Raw genomic sequence first — 17,330 nt, 5'->3', positions numbered from 1 at the left:
CGCTTTTCCACCTGAATCCTTTTCTGCGCAGTCTACCGTTTCTGATAACAATTCATAAGAAAGAGAACGAAAGCAAAATAGAATGAAAAGAAAAGAGATAGAGTTCAAACGTTTTCCATCACAGGTACATAAGAAATGTTTGAATTCTTTTCCCAGTGGAAATTCCATAAAGTGCGAGCCAAGATCCATTATACGAAAAACAAAAGCATTATGAGTAAACACACGAAAATCTTGATGTATTTCTCACTCAAACTCAGACAATAGAAAATTATAGTACTATTTTGTTTATATATATAAACTAAGAATCTGACTAATTGAACGTCAAACATTTATTAAGGATAGCTTCTCACTATACACGTGATTGACAATCTCTTTTATAAAACGCATGAATTAACACGTGACACTAAAACAATTAAAAAAAAAAAGAATATATCTGCAAATTATATGTGCGCCTTCCTTCACTTTATTCATGTATATCGATTTGTATTTATTATATTTGGTACTATTGTAGCTATTTAAAAGCTTTTGTCAATGTTCATTTTTCTCATCTCATTTATTTTTGTGATATTCAATTATTCTTCTAAGCGAAAATTGCATAATATGAATGAGAATTTTTAATCGTTGTATTGATTAAGTGTCTTTCGTATAAATAACGTTATATATAATCTATTCTAAAACCATACATTTTATCTCAAAAAAATTGAATTAGAAAACATAATAAATCAAAAATGTTAAAAATTCATAATTCAGATTTACGAAATCAATAAATTAACCATATATTACACAACAACATCATATTAATATTCAGTCACACAATTGAGACTTGAAGGATATATATTATAATATAAATAAAGATTACTTATCCACTTATGATAAAAATATTATTTCGAATACATCCTCTCTCGACTCAATCATATATTATAACATCTAAAATGCGAAAAAAAAAAAACTCAAACACGACCCCCCCTCCCCCCCCACAAATTACGACCCGAATAAGTCAATCGGGTTGAATTTTTTTTCGACTGAAAATCAAGTTACGCCATATATATACACACACAAATCTCCGTATTTCATTTTCTCTACCGACGTTAGTTTCATAAATCAAAAATCTCTTCTTTAACATTGAATAATTCTGTGCTTCGAATCATATATTATACTGTAGTTCCTTACCAAATCGATATCTGTAATCGTTCTTCGTTGCTAATCGTTCTCTGTTTTTTTTTTCCCAATTTTTTCCATATCTTTTTTTGTTTTTTTTCGTCTCAATTTGCTTTGGTAATACATATAAGGGTGCTGCTTTGTTCGAGGTTGATTGTTTCTCTGTTCCTTGAAGGCTCAAGCTGTTCAATTTGTTCAGATTTTGGTTAGTTTCTTTTTTGTTGCTCAAATTTATTAGAAAAAGCCCCTTTTTTTGTGAGATTAGAAAGTATGATTGATGTAGGCAAAGTTGCAGCTGTAGTTCCATGTCTAGCTAGTTTTTTTCCCCATTTTTTTGGACCTATAAACATGGTGAATGGACAAATCCGTAATTTGACATTTTGTAAGTGTTTGTGGTGGTAAATGCTTATTGGATGTGTTAAGGGTGTTGGGGATTTTGTGCAAGTGGGATGAAGACCACTTATGATATGGGTAGAAGGAGGATATTTGCTGTTTAACTGATTTGTTGTATCAGTATATGCTGGATGATATATGAGCTCTTTAGTTGTTAGATAATGACTTCAACTTGTTTGGTACCGAGTCGTAAATTGTTGTTGAAGGTTGACTTGCAAATAGTCAAGATGATATTTAAGGAGTACATTATTTGTGGGATTGGAACCTGCACATGTAATAGTTAGGATCCAAAGCATACTGGACCTCAACTTGTTTTGTACTGAGGCATAGTTGTTATTGTTGTTGAAGGTGGTCTTGCAAATAGGATTGGAACCTGCTCATGTAATGATGGGTAGGTGGAGTTGCAATAATATGCTGCAATTCTAGTTCTCTTTTGTTTTTTTGAAGTATTTTTGAGTGAGGGGTGAGCCCTTAAATAGTTGGGATAGAAACGTAGAAACCACTTTTGTAGGTTTGGAATCCTGCAGCTGTGACATAGATAGGTGGAGATGTAATGATTAGGCTGCAGTTTTAGTCCTGGTTAAATTCTTTCTTGCATAAAATTTGCTGGAGTAAGGGATGGGCACTTAAATAGTTGGGATAGAAGTGTAGAAAAGGATCCTTTTGTGGGATTTGAACCACCTATGAATGTAAGAAGGTGGAGTTGTAACCATTAGGCTGCAATTCAACTTATGACTATCTTTTTTCTTGTGTGTTGTGGTGATTTTGTTATAGATATCTGAATACTGAAATGTTTGGTTAAGCAGGATGTTAATGAGAGGATGATGAATCAAGGAAGTGCCACTGTGACCACTTTGGATCCCAGTTCACAGGAGGTAACCACTCGAATTGTACTTCCTCTTCTCTTATGCAAACTTCGTTTCTGGAAAAAAATGTATGTCATTATGGTCCAAATAGATTTCTGCTTGTTGCAACTATTTTTTAACATACTTAATATATGTAAATTGTGATGATGGTGTCAAAATGACATAAGATAATGGCGGGATGATGCCCCAATGTAATTGAAAGCTTTTAGTTTTTTCCCTTTCTCTGAGAGAAGTGAGGCTTTCAGTTGTGCTGCTGCTGTTTTTTTCTTTCTTATATTATTTATATATTTACTCCATCAATACCAAAAAGAATTGTCGTGTTAGGGTTATGTGGGAAAGCATAGTGGGAGATTCCAAACACAAGTGTTGTTGGTTTTACTTGGTTTTGAGTGGAAGGATGAGTTCTAAACTGTACATCTAACTCTATTTCTACCTGTTCTCACACAAATATAAGGTTCGACTGCAAACCTTTGGGCTCTACTGAACCCACAAACCTGTACTTGGATCTTCCATTGGTCATCTAATAGTCCGTATGAATTTGGACATCGATTCAGAGTATTTTATTTAACATTTGTATATCTAGAAACTGTAAGAAGCAGTAGAAATCACAAGATTTTATGTTATGAAGTACTTGAAAGTGTTTGAAAAAATAGCATCAAGGATGTGGCCTAGTGGTCAATAAAGTGGTTGAGAACCTTGAGGTTCTCGGGTTCAGAACTCAGTGCAGACCAAACAATCGCTAAGTGACTCTTCCCATCTGTCCTAGCCTTGGTGGACAGAGTTATCTAACTTGTTGTGGGTGGGAGATGACAAATATCTTGTGGAATTAGTCGAGGTGCTCGAAAGCTGGTCCGGACACCACTCTCATCGAAAAAATAAATAAATAATTGTTTGAAAATTTTAAATTTAAAGAAAAAGTCGTTTGACTTTTCACTTAGTAAAACTGCCTTATTTAAATGTATGTACAACTTGTTAATGGTTAGTAATGAGATACACAAAAGTCAGAGTTCTTGATGAAGTAGCTATGACAAGTCACTCTGATGCTGGAGAGACACAATTGACTGTCTTGTGCTAGTGATGTTTGTAAGTAGTAAATCAAGATGCCTTGTCTGCTTTTATCCATCAATACAAGTATGAAAGGCTTTACTTACATTGGTATGTGTCATGTTTATGTTTATCGTGGAGATACTTGGGCAACAATGTAGATAGATTTTGTGAAGGTCATGTTTGATGCATTGACTACCGACTATCCTTATGTTGAGAAACTGGTTCTTATGAGCCGAAACTGTGTGCTCTTGCCTTCTATGGATAGACATTCACTACATGTATAATTTTTGGTCGTTGTACATGTTGATTGATTAAATGTTTCCTTTACTCGAATGGTGAAAGCGTTAAATGCTTCTCCTCTTTCAGCCACCAACTCTTTTAACTTGCTTATATTTACTATTCTTCTGCAACTTTATCATGTACTGCTCTTGCTATAAATTGTTCTGGATAGGTGAGTTGATTTCCCATTATATGACTTTAAATCCTTTTTTTTCCCTATATAGAATCATCAGGCTGTCGATCCAAACCAACATCACATGTCTTCATATTACGCCCCTCCAAATTCTACAGTTGCACCATGGAGCGCTCATGCTGCAGATAGCTATGCCAGGGAAAATGGAGTTGTCTCACATTCTGGTTATGATCATGACCAACAAGCTGCACCGCCTTCAAGGAATGTTCAAGATGGATTGAATGTTGCAGCTAGTGCTACTACACCAAGTTCCGGTGCCACAAATGTACAGCAGGATTACAGTAGCTATGGAACCTATCAAAGTACTGATCCTTATGGATACAACAATACAGGATATGCTGCTTACTATAATGGCTATCAACAACAACCTAATCAATCCTATCCTCAGCCATCAGGAGCATATCAAAATACAGGTGCTCCTTATCAGCCCCTTTCCTCATTACAGAATACAGGGTCTTATGCTGGGCCTGCAAGTTATTCAAGCACTTACTACAATCCTGGTGATTACCAGACATCTGGAGGTTACACAAGTGGTGCTTACAATAACCAGACGAACGCATGGCATGAAGGACAATATGCAACATACACTTCCCATCAGTATCCAAGCTACAATTCTGATTCAAATGCCGCATACAGTTCTACCACAGCTCCTGCTGCTTCACAGTATCAACAACAGTACAAGCAATGGGCCGATTATTACAACCATACACAAAATGATGTCCCCTGTGCTCCTGGAACAGAAAATATTTCCGTTTCTAATGTATCCAGTCTGAGTTGCCCTGTTCCGGCGGGTTACCCAGCTTCAGGTGTCCAGGCTCCGGCATCTCATGCTCCACCTGGCAAGCCAGAATCTGGTTTGCCCGCATTGTCTGCGGTGCAGGTTTTTCCTTTACATGCAATTCACAAATGAGTTACTCTGTTGGAGTTTTACTTATAATAGATAATTTTATGCATGCGTAGAGACATAACTTTTATGCATGCGTCGAGACTCCTATTTGAATATCAGTTGTCATGTAATTCACTTAGGGGGTGTTCGGATAGACTTTTTAAAGTAGCTTATAAGCTAGAAGCCATAAGTTTGGAATAGCCTTTTGGCTTTTAGCTTGTTTTTGTGCTTTTTCAGCCTAAAAGAAAGTGGTTAAAAGCACTTCTTCTTTCCCGAACACCTCCAAAAATAAAGAAGAGCTTAAAAGCCTAAAACTACTTAGAATAAGTCCATCCAAACATCCTCTTAAAATTCAAAACCATGTTAAGCAATCAGAGAGACGGAAAAGATGGTGATAAATCATGTATCACACTCACATGTTAGGTTAATTTGCTATTTTAGTTGTTCTGTTGTTCAACAAGCTGCTAAAGATCTGGTAAGCAATGCCTTGTATGCTCTTTTAACTCTGCTGTCTAAATATCATTCGTGTTTATTATACGTTTGATAGTCTGGATATTCAACTTCTATCTTGTGCGAGTTGTTGAGTGCCAGCTACTCACAGAAGAAGAGATGTTATCTACTGTCATTGCAGTCAGTGCCTCATTTTTTTTTGCTTTTCAATACTCAGTACACTGAGAAAAGCAACTTCATTTCTCTTTCCCTTCATGTTATGTGTGGAGTTCTTTTTGATTTGCCTAATGAACTTAACTTTTAATTTTTTTTGGGTCAGTCTCCTGCTGTAGGTGGAAACGTTCATGATAGTTACTGGAAACATTGGGCTCCCTCTTTCCAAAATCAGCAGCCTGATCCAGTACAGTCTTATGGTCAAAAGCCTTTAGACATAACCCCTTCTCATGAAAACCTTCAACAAAGTTCTTCATGTCCCCAAGGACCAAGCACACAATATCAAGCCTCTTATCAGATGCCCTATAATTATCAGTCATCCTTGCCCACTATGCAGCAAACTGTTACACCAGGCGATACAGGTAGTGCTAGCAAACTACAGATTCCCACAAACCCTAGAATAACTTCAACATTGACCATGGGTTTACCAAAGCTGGATATCCAAAGCTCTACAACTAATGCAGCGGCCAAACCTGCATATGTCAGCGTTTCCTTACCAAAAACTAATGAAAAAGTATCATCTAATGCTGCAGAGAATGCTCTCAAGGTTAAACACCTTTAACTTTGATCATTTCAGTAAAACATGCAATCATAAATTGTGTTTTGTAACATAACTTTGCATAGTTGACGGACAAAGTTCAAATGCTTGACTAAGATGATAGATTTTTCACTTGCTTCTTGATAGTCTTTCATCTTGATAGTCAATTAGAAGATATCTGTGCTAGTGTTCCTTTATGTTTGTTGTAAGCTTCTCTTAGACCAGCCACCTCTTAGGGGATTGCACCGGGTATGTTGTTATAAGATTCTCTTTGAATTGGTCAAGTGATGCTTGTTATGAGTAGTCACTATGGATAATTTGTAGGGGAAAATTCGAAAACCCCAATGCATTAACGAATTCGAGAGGAGTACATATTCGAATGGAGCTAACAAACTCTTTTGTGTGCTTACTATCTTTTTTTTTTGAGAAAAGTGTTACTTCATGCTTACTATCTTTTGTACTTTATTTGCATCTACTTGGTGCCATTAACAAAACAACTCACTTCATCTTAAACCAAATTACCAATTGGAGGGGCCAGCCATTCTCTAAACTTCCATATATGCATTGATTAGACTTCTTTACACCCTTGGTTGAGTAGCACCTCTTAGGACCTTTCTCATATAACTTGCCAAAGTTTTTCTTCAAAAATAATGATATGATGCTAATTAAATCCTATTAAAGCAAATGATCCTATGCGCTTGACAAGAATGATCTAGTACTAATATAGCCCTCTAAATAACTCCATTAGTCTAATATGTAGAAGTGCATTTGGGAAGTGACTTGTCAAGTGTATTTGGTGTGGTATCATTTTATCAATACTAGCAAGACTAACCTAATTTAATATTCTGGAGTTCCATATTTTCGCTGATTTATGTGCTTTTAGTAAGGAAGGTTTATATTATGGGTGATATTGGCGGAATAGTTATGCAGAGGATATTTTGATAACCAGTGAATCAGTAGCTTGGGTGGTAGGTTGTGTATTTCTTTAATACGATGTAGTTAGGGCTTTTAAAGGCACTCACCACCATTGGTCTATCAGGAAAACCTTCAGAGTTGTTCCAATGAGTCGCATGTGGATAAGCTCACATGTTCGTTTTGGATAAAACAATTGCATTCCAAGCTTGGCGAAGATGGGTTATTTTATAATCATTTTCTTGGTCATTTAAATGTGTCTAGTGAACAAATCTACTGAGACGTCTGCGAGTTCTGTGTAAATGTATATTCTATTATGGTAAAAGCCGGACAGAGTTTTTTTGAACTTTTATTGCATTATCTTTTAGGTGTAGCTGTGAGAATAGAAATAGCCAACTTACCTTTTCACGGTCGACATCGTTACAACTTCTGAAGTGAAAAGCAACATGCTTGCTTGCTAAAGTTAAATCTATTAATTACTAATGTTGGTGACGATATTTGGTTCAAGTTAAAAAAAAAAGAATCTGAGATGGAAGTTGGAAAAGGTTATCTGGAAGTCTATTGTGTTTGAACATGAATTTCACTTGGGAAAAAGTTAAAGCTGTGTGAGTCTGCAATTATTTCTCTTGAAATACTCTTAACGGGTTTTTCAGTTTGGGATTCTCTTTTTCAAGTTGATGTTGAAACAATGATATAGTTATTAATGGCTAAACTGGTAGGTTTGTGTCAACTTGGTTTAATCACTTGTACAGGAAATTTCGATATTGGTAGGACTTCTGATTTTGCTGAACTATTAAGGAGTAAGGAGCAGCTTTTTTTAATATGATACTTTGACGCTGCAATCTTCTATCTTGTTATGATTGACAGTTCAACTGTTAGGTTTTATTGATGAAATACTGCTCCTTGGTTGTGTTCTGTACTTTTGTCGCCACACAATCTGAGAAACCTTGGTATTTTATTCTAGTGGTAACTAATAGTTGGGAATTGGGATAATGGTGACATGTCATAACATGGTATTTATTCTTGCATTGCATCAAATTAATGTCAGATTATTTATTCCGTGCTTAATTAAAGTGATCTTTCTGTTGTCTGCAGCCTGATACTTTTCCTAAATCACTTTGTGGTTATGTTGAAAGGGCTTTGGCTCGTTGCAAGGATGATACTCAAATGGTGGCATCCCAAGCTGTCATGAAGGAGGTATCTTAGTGTATTTTTGAGATTTTCTCTCGGTCGTTTTCCAGTTCTTGCCATGTAATGAGCTGCATAGATATTATTCGAGACTTAATGAAGAATTTTTAGATGGTATGGAGATAATAATGCTTTATAGCCAGTTTAGCAAGCAGCAATTGAGTAACTTCCTAGTTATGAATTGCTAGAACATAGAATGAGGAGCACTCATCTGGCTCAAAAAGAGAAGTGGCATCAATGATGATGTTGCCAGAAAATTTAGAAAGAAATAGAATTAGAGACTTGAATACACATTTTTTTTTTGAAACTGATAACTTACTTGAATACACATTTTTATAGTACATAACATATGGGTTTTTAGCACTACATCAAAATAGAATTGACTGGCAAATTTAATAAGCTATTAATATATTAAGTCAAGTAATTTATTGTTCTTATTAAATAATAATAAAACCATATTTATCTAATACATAACAACATTTCTGTTTAGTGTTTTTTTTGTACGTCACAAAATAATAGAACTTCGAGTAAAAATACGTTTATGGTATCTATCTTAAAGATGAAAATGTAATTTATTACTGGAATAATGTTTTAGTTTTGTTGCATGATAAATATTAGTTTCAAAGTTTTTGATCATGGCTCAATGATAAATGCTTAAAACTATTTGTGTCACTTATATGTCTAGTGAAAAATCAATACATGTAGTTTCATTCATAAGATGTGTTTGTAAGTTTTCTATCTAGATTTAATTGATAATGTCTTTTAATAGAGTTTTTTTTAAAAATGAATTATAGTTGCATATAATATAAGTTTGAAAGAAAAATTATTGGACCAAATAAAAAAAATATTACTATTATATTTGATTGAACATATAGTATGTTGATGACATTTAGTGAAGCTTGAATGACAAATAGGGTCCACAAAATATGAATGAAACTGATAATGACTTGATATTTTAAATTTATAATGGACAATAAATTGAAATGATATAAAAGAGAATGGACCCACGTATATTACACGTGTCGAGAGGCAATTGGTAAGGAAATAAGATATGATCAAGTACATAGTACAATTTGTATTACTCATTGTACAACTCTTCATAGCCACGGTCGTCCTTCCATTGCTCTTCTATATAACTATAGCTATTATTTTGCGTCCCATCTACAGTAATGTTAATGCTGAGTATCATTGGGTAATGTTTGAGCTGTTTGCAACATAATGAGTCATATTAATTGATTAACATTTGATTTACTTGTACTATAATGATATGTCATTCTGTTGATGCATGGTTCTTTCCTTGCCCCCTCTGTTACTTAAATGTACCATAATCTGCAGATTATCACGAAGGCAACTGCTGACGGTACACTTCATACGAGAGACTGGGACACCGAGCCTCTTTTCCCCATGTCCAGTGTGGATGCTGATAAGAAGGAGTATGCTATCTAGTCTTCCCAAAACTGATCTGCAAACCTTATGCATGCACATGCTGTGGGCTCACACAAAAATCTAAATATAATAATCTATACAATGCACGCACGTGTGACTTACCAAAGTAGCTGTCATAGGGCATGAATGTCAATTACTGTATCTCGTCTATGCATTTGTACTTCACCTAGCATATGGTAGTTATCTTACAGCTAGTGCAAAGTGCAAATCTAATAATTTTTGCCTCAGTAGTTAGAAACAAACTTCTTGTTCCTCCCTTTTCCCATTCATTTTTTACTTTGCTTAAGTATTTGTTTAACAGTTGAAAGCAAAACACTTCTGCGTATATAGTGTAGTTTCCCTGATTAGGGAACATAATCATGAGCCTTTTCCCCTTTATGCTGATGAATTTTCCCTCACAGTTAGATATCTTTTGTCAAATTCAAGGACTATTTTGACTTCTTCCTTTTCTATGCAGAAGAGTAATATTCTCAGCACCAGTTTCTTCATCTCCAAAAAGTAAGAGAAGTCCGAGTAGGCGATATAAAAGTAGGTGGGAGCCTTTAGAAGTGGAGAAACCAACGGTCCAACCTGCATCAGTCACTCCTGATGCTTCTAAGTATGGGAGTTGGAATAAACAGGTAATAGTTTTCTGCCTTTGAAGATAAAAGGTTATACAGTTATCTCTTTCCATTTTTCACCAACTTCAGCCTCTTGCTTGAAATGAAGAATCTAAAGAGGTGGTCTAGGTTGCTGAGTGTTTATTTATCCGCACCAGGATTCTCCAGCTTCATGACTTCACTTTCTATCTGTCTCCTTCCCCTTATTTTTTGGTGATCGATTAATCTAAATGTGCATAGTATCAACCAAAAAATATGTTCAATTCTATTAGTTCTTTAACATACTTATTGTGTCAGAGATTGTAATGTTGTCCACAACATATTTTCTTAGAATCCTCCATAATTCATGAAAAAACTTTTCTCCTATAGCTTGTTTGGCCAAGCTTCTAAAATCAACTTATATTGAAAAGTGCTTTTCAAAAAAGTTAAGTTTTAGTGAGAAGCCGTTTGTGTTTGGCCAGTAAATTTAAAAAGCACTTTTGAGTAATAAATTGCGTCTGGCCAAGATTTTGAAAGTGCTTCTAAGTGTTCTTTTCTCGAAGCAATTTTGGGGAAATTAGTTTTTTAAGTGTATGAAAAACAACTTCTGCTACTCACAAAAGCACTTATTTTCTCACAAAAGCTTAGTCAAACACTTGCACTCTTTTCTAAATAAGCACTTTTTAGAAAAATACGCATTTTGGCCTCCCTAAGGTTTGGTCAAACAGGCTATTCGTCCAGGTTTCTTAGAGCATAATAGTATGATACAAGTAGAATCAACCATCGGGTACTTTTTGGGTTAGGCAGCATACTATGTTTTCCTTTGCATCGCATGAACCAAAGCGGCTTCTTAGGCAAGATCGCATTGGATCTATTACTGTGTCAAGGGGTGCTAAATTGTTGTTTTAGGTACTCTAGTGAACTCTGTCCTGACCCAGCTATGATTCTTCTTACATGAGATTGACATTATCTGATACTTGTCTTTTTGGCTTAGTGCTACTTAACTCTTAAAGCCTGGGGTGTTCTAATCTTTTGGCTTCCATCAGTTTGTTACCAGATCCTTATGACCAAATAAAATGTCTCTCATCTGAGTGATTGCATACAGTTTTCAGGTGGAAAGTTAGATATCAAGGTGAATAATTCGAGTCATGTGAAATTTTCTTTACCACAGCGGAAAACCCCCAAAACTGATGTCTTTAGGCCAGCTAAGAGGCAGTGTGTTGGTGATGAAATGGATGTGACAGATAACGGTGAAGCATCCAGTGATAGTGATAAGGAACGAAGTCAATCAGCCTATAAATCTGCTGCAGGAGCAGCGGCAGATACACCAGAGGAAAGAAAGAGACGTGAAAATCGATCAAAGCGTTTTGAGAGAGGGCATGGAAGTCGCATAGCTGCTAATGATAATCGATCCAGAAATGGAGGAGCTGGAAATGTGTATGCAAGGAGGGCTACTGCCTTGGTGCTTAGTAGAAACATTGAGGAAAATGGTAACTGTGCTGTTGAAGATATTGATTGGGATGCTCTTACTGTCAAAGGAACCTGCCAGGAAATTGAGAAACGCTACTTACGTCTTACTTCTGCACCTGACCCTGCAACTGTAATCTCTTAATTCTTTCTGTTGTTACTTGAAATTCAAGGGGAATGCATATCTATTGGCAATTTTCACTTCGCAAGTTTTGATGATTTCTCAAAGGTAATTCTGCCTTTGCAGGTGAGACCAGAAGAAGTCTTGGAAAAAGCATTAAAAATGGTTCAAAGTTCTCCGAAGAACTACCTTTACAAATGTGATCAGTTAAAATCAATACGGCAAGATCTTACAGTCCAACGCATACGCAACGAGTTAACAGTCAAGGTATATTTCCTTGTGCTAATTTCACTATTCAAATGGAACAAGACATAAAATTTTCATCATCATATGAACTTTCTTTACAATCGATGTTGTATTATTTTTTCTTATTAATATCTTCCTTACCTGCCTTCTGTTTTAGGTGTATGAAACACATGGTCGGTTGGCAATAGAAGTTGGGGACTTGTCGGAATTTAATCAGGTACTCCTTCCCATGGTGGGAACTTTCAGTCATAACTTCTTAGAATCTTAATCCCTCTCTGAAGTTTCTTGTATGCTAGTTCAGTTGGACACTTCTTTGTTTTAATGTTATTGAATGCTGGATCCTTTTTACAGTCAAGTTTATGAACTAATTTATAGAATTTAGTTTAGAGTGAAATCCCTTACTGGAACTTCCAATCCAGAACTTTAAGTATATCAGGGTGAAATGTTTCTGGTGCTCTATGGACAAAATTTATGATACCTTTTTCCATGGTTCAAATCCTTTTATACGCCCGCACGTGCAAGGGGAGTTAAGCTGGTACAATGCAATGTGATTATTTGTTAGTATTGCCATTATAGTTCTTACAGCCCTTTCTGGGGTTCACTGCTGGTATAAGAATGGTCTCCTTTATGCCACAAATAAGTCCTTATTTTGAAATATTTGGATACATAAATGACATATTGTCTGTTGTTGTTTACTACTAATGTTGGGTCACTCCTTCCTGATGCTTTATTAGTACTTAGGCATTGCTGGATTGGATGACTGCCCATATTTTTCCAGCTTCACCTATATCCTTTTTCTTTTCTAGATGCAGATTCTTTCTGCTAGTGTCCTCCTTTGGTCTTTTTCAACATGCAGAGAAGCAATGTGTTCTGAGCAGTAATATTTATATTTATAGCTGCTTATGTATTTTGATCAAAGAAATAGTAGATGTTCCCCACCTCCGCTCTAAAATTGTGAGGTTGTGTTGGGAATTTTTTTTCTGAACTATTACCTTAATGTGTTCTTAAAACTTTTTAATCTTTTTCTTGTTTTAAATGAGTACATGCTGGCAGAATTGCAATATTGAATTGCGTTGGGATCAAAGTTTTTGGACATGTCATGAACAAATGTGTAATTTGCTGCGAAGACATCATTGGTTTTTCTGCTTGAGTGTTACTCTTACTTACTCTCTTAGTTCTGGCATATGCAGTGTCAGTCGCAGCTAAAAACGCTTTATGCAGAAGGAATAAAGGGATGTGATATGGAATTTGTTGCATATAATCTACTCTGTGTTCTTTTGCACTCTAGTAACAACAGAGATCTGCTATTAGCGTTGTCTAGGTCAGTCAGCTACTTACTATACTGGTTTTCTTGCTTTCTTTTTTGTGAAACTTCTGCAAGTCTTTTCGTGTTGCTTATTTGTCTGCTTCCATTCTATTCTATCATTTGGCTTACAAGCACCCAAAGTACTTTTGCTGTTCCTCTGGTTAGTCCTTTTTAGGCATCTGCAACTGCAAAATGGAAGAAAAAAAGAAGAGGCAATCTAGTAAGATTTGCATGTAAATAATTTCATCCGTGACATCCTTGCTTTTTGCAACCTTGAGGATGATTGTGAGGTTAAATTGCAGCAGACAGATGTTGACAAATCCTCTATGGTTTATTCATTCTAGTTATGACTTAGCTATGCAACAGGTTCAACCAGTGTGGATCACCAACTCATACCTTTTGCTAGTTATGACTCATGAGTTTGCATGACTATTCACTGGCCAGTTAGACTTATGCATTTTAATTCCTGACCTCTATGCAAAACTTTATTACCTTTTCATTTTTGGCCTTAATATGAACATAAGCTTGTCAAAGTTTAGGCTAAATCAGAACAGTTAAGCTTGTGCTTAATTTAGGAGTGTGTCCATTCCCCTGTTCATCTTGATTTGTTATGCAAGGAAGAAAACCCAAAAAAAGAAAAGAAGATAGACTTAGGGTGGGAAGAGATGGGTTTTGGGGGGTGTGATAGTAAGGAAGGGAGTGAGGGGGGAGAAAGCAGAAGACAGAGAGTGTGAAGAGAATATGGAAAATTTCCTTTCAATTGAATCTAGGAAAAAGAAAAGAAAAAAGGGCATCAACTTATGTTCAAGTTGAATAGAAATCTCAAATGTCGCAACATTTAGTCCATAGCTCAAATGAGTTTATTTTATATTGCAAAAGGTAATACTAGGGCCACAAAGGGAAAGTGAATTGTAGTCTTTCTATGGTCTAATCCATTATTTTCGTCGAACTCATAGTATACCTGGCTTCAATTTCCATACACCTGGGTGCTGGTATCTTGAGAAAATCTGCTCAAAAAATGTTTAATACAAACTGGAAAAACCCTTCTTCTCAAACGTGCAATGTTAATCTATTTTGTTGTGCATTTTCCTTTTCCAGATTACCAGCAGAGGCTAGACAGAACGATGCTGTTAAACATGCTCTGTCAGTTCGAGCAGCTGTGTCCACTGGAAACTATGTTGCCTACTTCAGATTATACAAGACAGCTCCTAATCTTAACACGTGTCTTATGGGTGTGTTCTGTTCCTAATGGTGGACTTTTAGCTATTGCATTTATTTTGCTAAAATTGATGATGTGTACTTGTCTTTGCAGATCTATATGCTGATAAAATGCGATATGCGGCAGTTAGATGTATGTCTCGCTCGAATCGGCCTACTGTTCCGGTCACCTACATTGCCCAAGTTTTAGGCTTCACAAGTGAAGAAAGTGAGGACACAGATGGTGTTGAGGATTGTGTGGAATGGTTGAAAGCCCATGGCGCATGCCTCACTTCCGATAATCCTGGAGAGATGCAGTTTGATGCAAAGGTGCGTTGCCTCCTGATTTATACAGAAGTACTTAATGCCAACCACTCTACAAGTAGCATGGTATGGATGTGTCGATAGGTGACGACGGAAAGAAATAGCAAACAAGAAAAATCCACAAAGAAAATAAGAATGGACTTAAGACGAGATAGAAAGATAGGATATAGGAACCAAATTGATAGAATTCAGCCACAATTAGTATATGAAAATATTTACATCCTAATCATGTAACAGTTGATCCAAATATATAAAATTTACAGGAGTTCTTTAAGAACCCAAAAGGTTTCTATATAGGGCCTCACAAACATATCATCCAAAACTGGGTAAAAAATGCACAGTACTCTGACTTAATACTACTAGCTAAACAATGGGCTTGGGCCCAAGTCCAAGTACTTAAGATAATAGAAGTGCTAACATAATAAAAGGAGTCTCGGGCTAGTGCGACGTGTGGAGCCATGCTTTCCGTCCTAGAAATTCTAATAATGGTCAAATCTGGGTCAGCTCCCAGTTAACACTGGTCTACCATGGTTTAATATTGGTCTAACCCCGCAACTCTAGATCAAACTTTGTAAAGCCTTCTAGTCTTTTCAATGATGTTCACTCGTGGTCATGCAATCAATCGTTCACATGTCATTAGCTTGAATCATGTTGGTGCCTGGTATTGGTGTTCATGGTTCGGTTTTGGGTTGGTTTGCCTCTAAAAGGAAATCAAACCAGTTAAGTCAGTCTTTCAGATGCTGGAATCAAACCAAACCAATTTAGTTGGTTTTTTTGTCGCTTCAGTTTTTGTCGCTTAATTTGATTTTTTGCCGTTTTTTGAATTCATGACAATATACCTCCAAGCACATATTAGATCGACTATATTTCAACATTTCATTACCAAATCAATTACACTTTTAAGGGAAGAAAGAGCGGTATTTGTATTCAAGTTATATATGTAGTTTTTTTGAGAAATTGTATGCATAGTCAAAGAATTTAGCCATGTAATGGAACTTGATAGAACTTCTTACGTTGATTTACCAAGATATCTTTATGATAATTGAATTAAACAATGATGAATAATTAGAGGACTCGCAAAGAAGTTATTTTGAACATCAAATAGATTCTTGTAATTATCAAAATAAAGACTACAACGTGAACTAGAAAGTAAAGGTAATAATATAATTATTATGAAGTAAATACCTAGATTATGAACCAAGAGTGCAATAAATATGTTGGAGTTCCACATCGGCGGGATAAGGGGTCCTTGGTCTCTTCTTATGGTTTTGGGCAATCTTCCCGCATGAGTTAGGTTTTGGGGTTGAGTTAAGCCCAAGGTTCATTTACCATAAAACTAGAGTAGGACCCATTCTAATTCAAATTTTTCGATGCTGGACCCCATATTAAAATGACATAAATAAACATGACCCTTAACTCGGCGTCAGCTGACAATTATGACCTTTAACTTTGGATGTGCACAAGTAGACACTTAAACTTATATAGAATTGAATAATTATTATGTGGTGTCTTTCTATTGGATAAAGTTAATTTCCAACCTACCAAACTTTCTCCTACCCACACAACCCATTCCTTGACCCAAATCAAATTAAAGATCCAATAAAAAGGTTGACTGAGGAGTATTTTTAACCCAATAGGTGGAGGAGGGGTATTTTTAGACCTTTTTGAATAGTACAGGGGTATTCTTTATGGCTGAATGCTTCTAGCAACTGTTTATGTAGATCTGTTATGATCAGGGTATGTTATATTAGCACCTTAACTTGGTCCAAACTTTGTTCGCTCCTTTTGGTTTCTCTTCTTTTTTTTTTTCCTTCCATGAAATGCTATGCACTCACAGTTCATTTATTCTTAAATGCGCAGGCATCTGTGTCAACTCTCTATATGCCAGAACCTGAAGATGCTGTGTCACATGGAGATGCCAGTCTTGCTGTTAATGATTTTTTGACACGAAATCTGGCATAGGAACCTCATTCATTTGGTGACAATGGTGGGGGATCCAATGCTAGGACAATGCTGCTGCTCCAGATACAAGGGTAAAGTAAATTCTGTCCTGGGTATTCATACTGGAACTCGACAAGGTTCGTTGATTTATAACAATACAAAAGTCGGATAATTGTAAAACGTGTACTACAAGGAGCTGTTTCTAATGGTCTGGGGGATGTATGTGTAATGGCTCAATCCTGTTGTTAAATCTCTGATTGGGGAATTCTTGATTCTTTTAGAGACAGCAATATACATAGAGATAGAGGGACCAAAATCATAAGCAACAGCTACCAGTACTGTAGTTTGGATCCAGAATTTGATGTATATTTGCTTACCTAGCCTGCAGTTGTAAGATAAGGTGATTCGAAATTCACCGATTTTGTTGATCCGACATGTTAGGGTTCGACAAGCTTTAATAATAACCATTTTCTATTCTCCATCCCTGTCTTCATATTTGCTTTACTAGAAAAGGTGAAATAAATGATTGAATGATATGGAAGGAACCAACCATCAAGAGGTGTGGCAGGAAGATAAGATTT

At 36.0% G+C, this 17,330-nt stretch overlaps 1 protein-coding gene across 14 annotated transcripts; it reads left to right on the top strand.

Annotated features, from left to right (window-relative positions):
• Positions 1 to 952: 952 nt before the first annotated feature.
• Positions 953 to 17,228, top strand: LOC101254205 (SAC3 family protein A). 14 transcript variants are annotated; one of them, XM_069297592.1, is made up of 15 exons: positions 1,082 to 1,363; positions 2,358 to 2,426; positions 3,968 to 4,349; positions 4,448 to 4,810; positions 5,592 to 6,032; positions 8,031 to 8,132; positions 9,459 to 9,556; positions 10,027 to 10,189; positions 11,253 to 11,747; positions 11,862 to 12,002; positions 12,139 to 12,198; positions 13,172 to 13,302; positions 14,386 to 14,519; positions 14,600 to 14,814; positions 16,669 to 17,228. In XM_069297592.1, exons 3-15 carry the CDS (start codon positions 4,158 to 4,160, stop codon positions 16,768 to 16,770), a joined length of 2,637 nt encoding a protein of 878 aa, XP_069153693.1. In that variant the 5' UTR covers positions 1,082 to 1,363; positions 2,358 to 2,426; positions 3,968 to 4,157; the 3' UTR covers positions 16,771 to 17,228. The 14 variants fall into 14 exon arrangements, with proteins under 14 accessions (XP_004239758.1, XP_069153691.1, XP_069153688.1 ...); XM_069297595.1 differs by having other exon boundaries at positions 4,448 to 4,816; positions 10,030 to 10,189; XM_069297593.1 differs by having other exon boundaries at positions 4,448 to 4,816; positions 11,319 to 11,747.
• The last annotated feature ends 102 nt before the right edge of the window (positions 17,229 to 17,330 follow it).

This window comes from Solanum lycopersicum, chromosome 5 (genome assembly GCF_036512215.1).
Source record: "Solanum lycopersicum chromosome 5, SLM_r2.1".
Taxonomy (NCBI): Eukaryota; Viridiplantae; Streptophyta; class Magnoliopsida; order Solanales; family Solanaceae; genus Solanum; species Solanum lycopersicum.
The sequence above is the reverse complement of the archived record's forward strand: the minus strand, read 5'-3'. Positions and strand labels throughout refer to the sequence as shown.

Coding starts and splice junctions, on each gene's coding strand:
- LOC101254205 (XM_004239710.5), top strand. CDS start 2,373: ATGATGAATCAAGGAAGTGCCACTGTGACCACTTTGGATCCCAGTTCA. Junction 11,748..11,861: donor CTGCACCTGACCCTGCAACT/GTAATCTCTTAA, acceptor CTGCCTTTGCAG/GTGAGACCAGAAGAAGTCTT. Junction 12,003..12,138: donor GCAACGAGTTAACAGTCAAG/GTATATTTCCTT, acceptor CTTCTGTTTTAG/GTGTATGAAACACATGGTCG.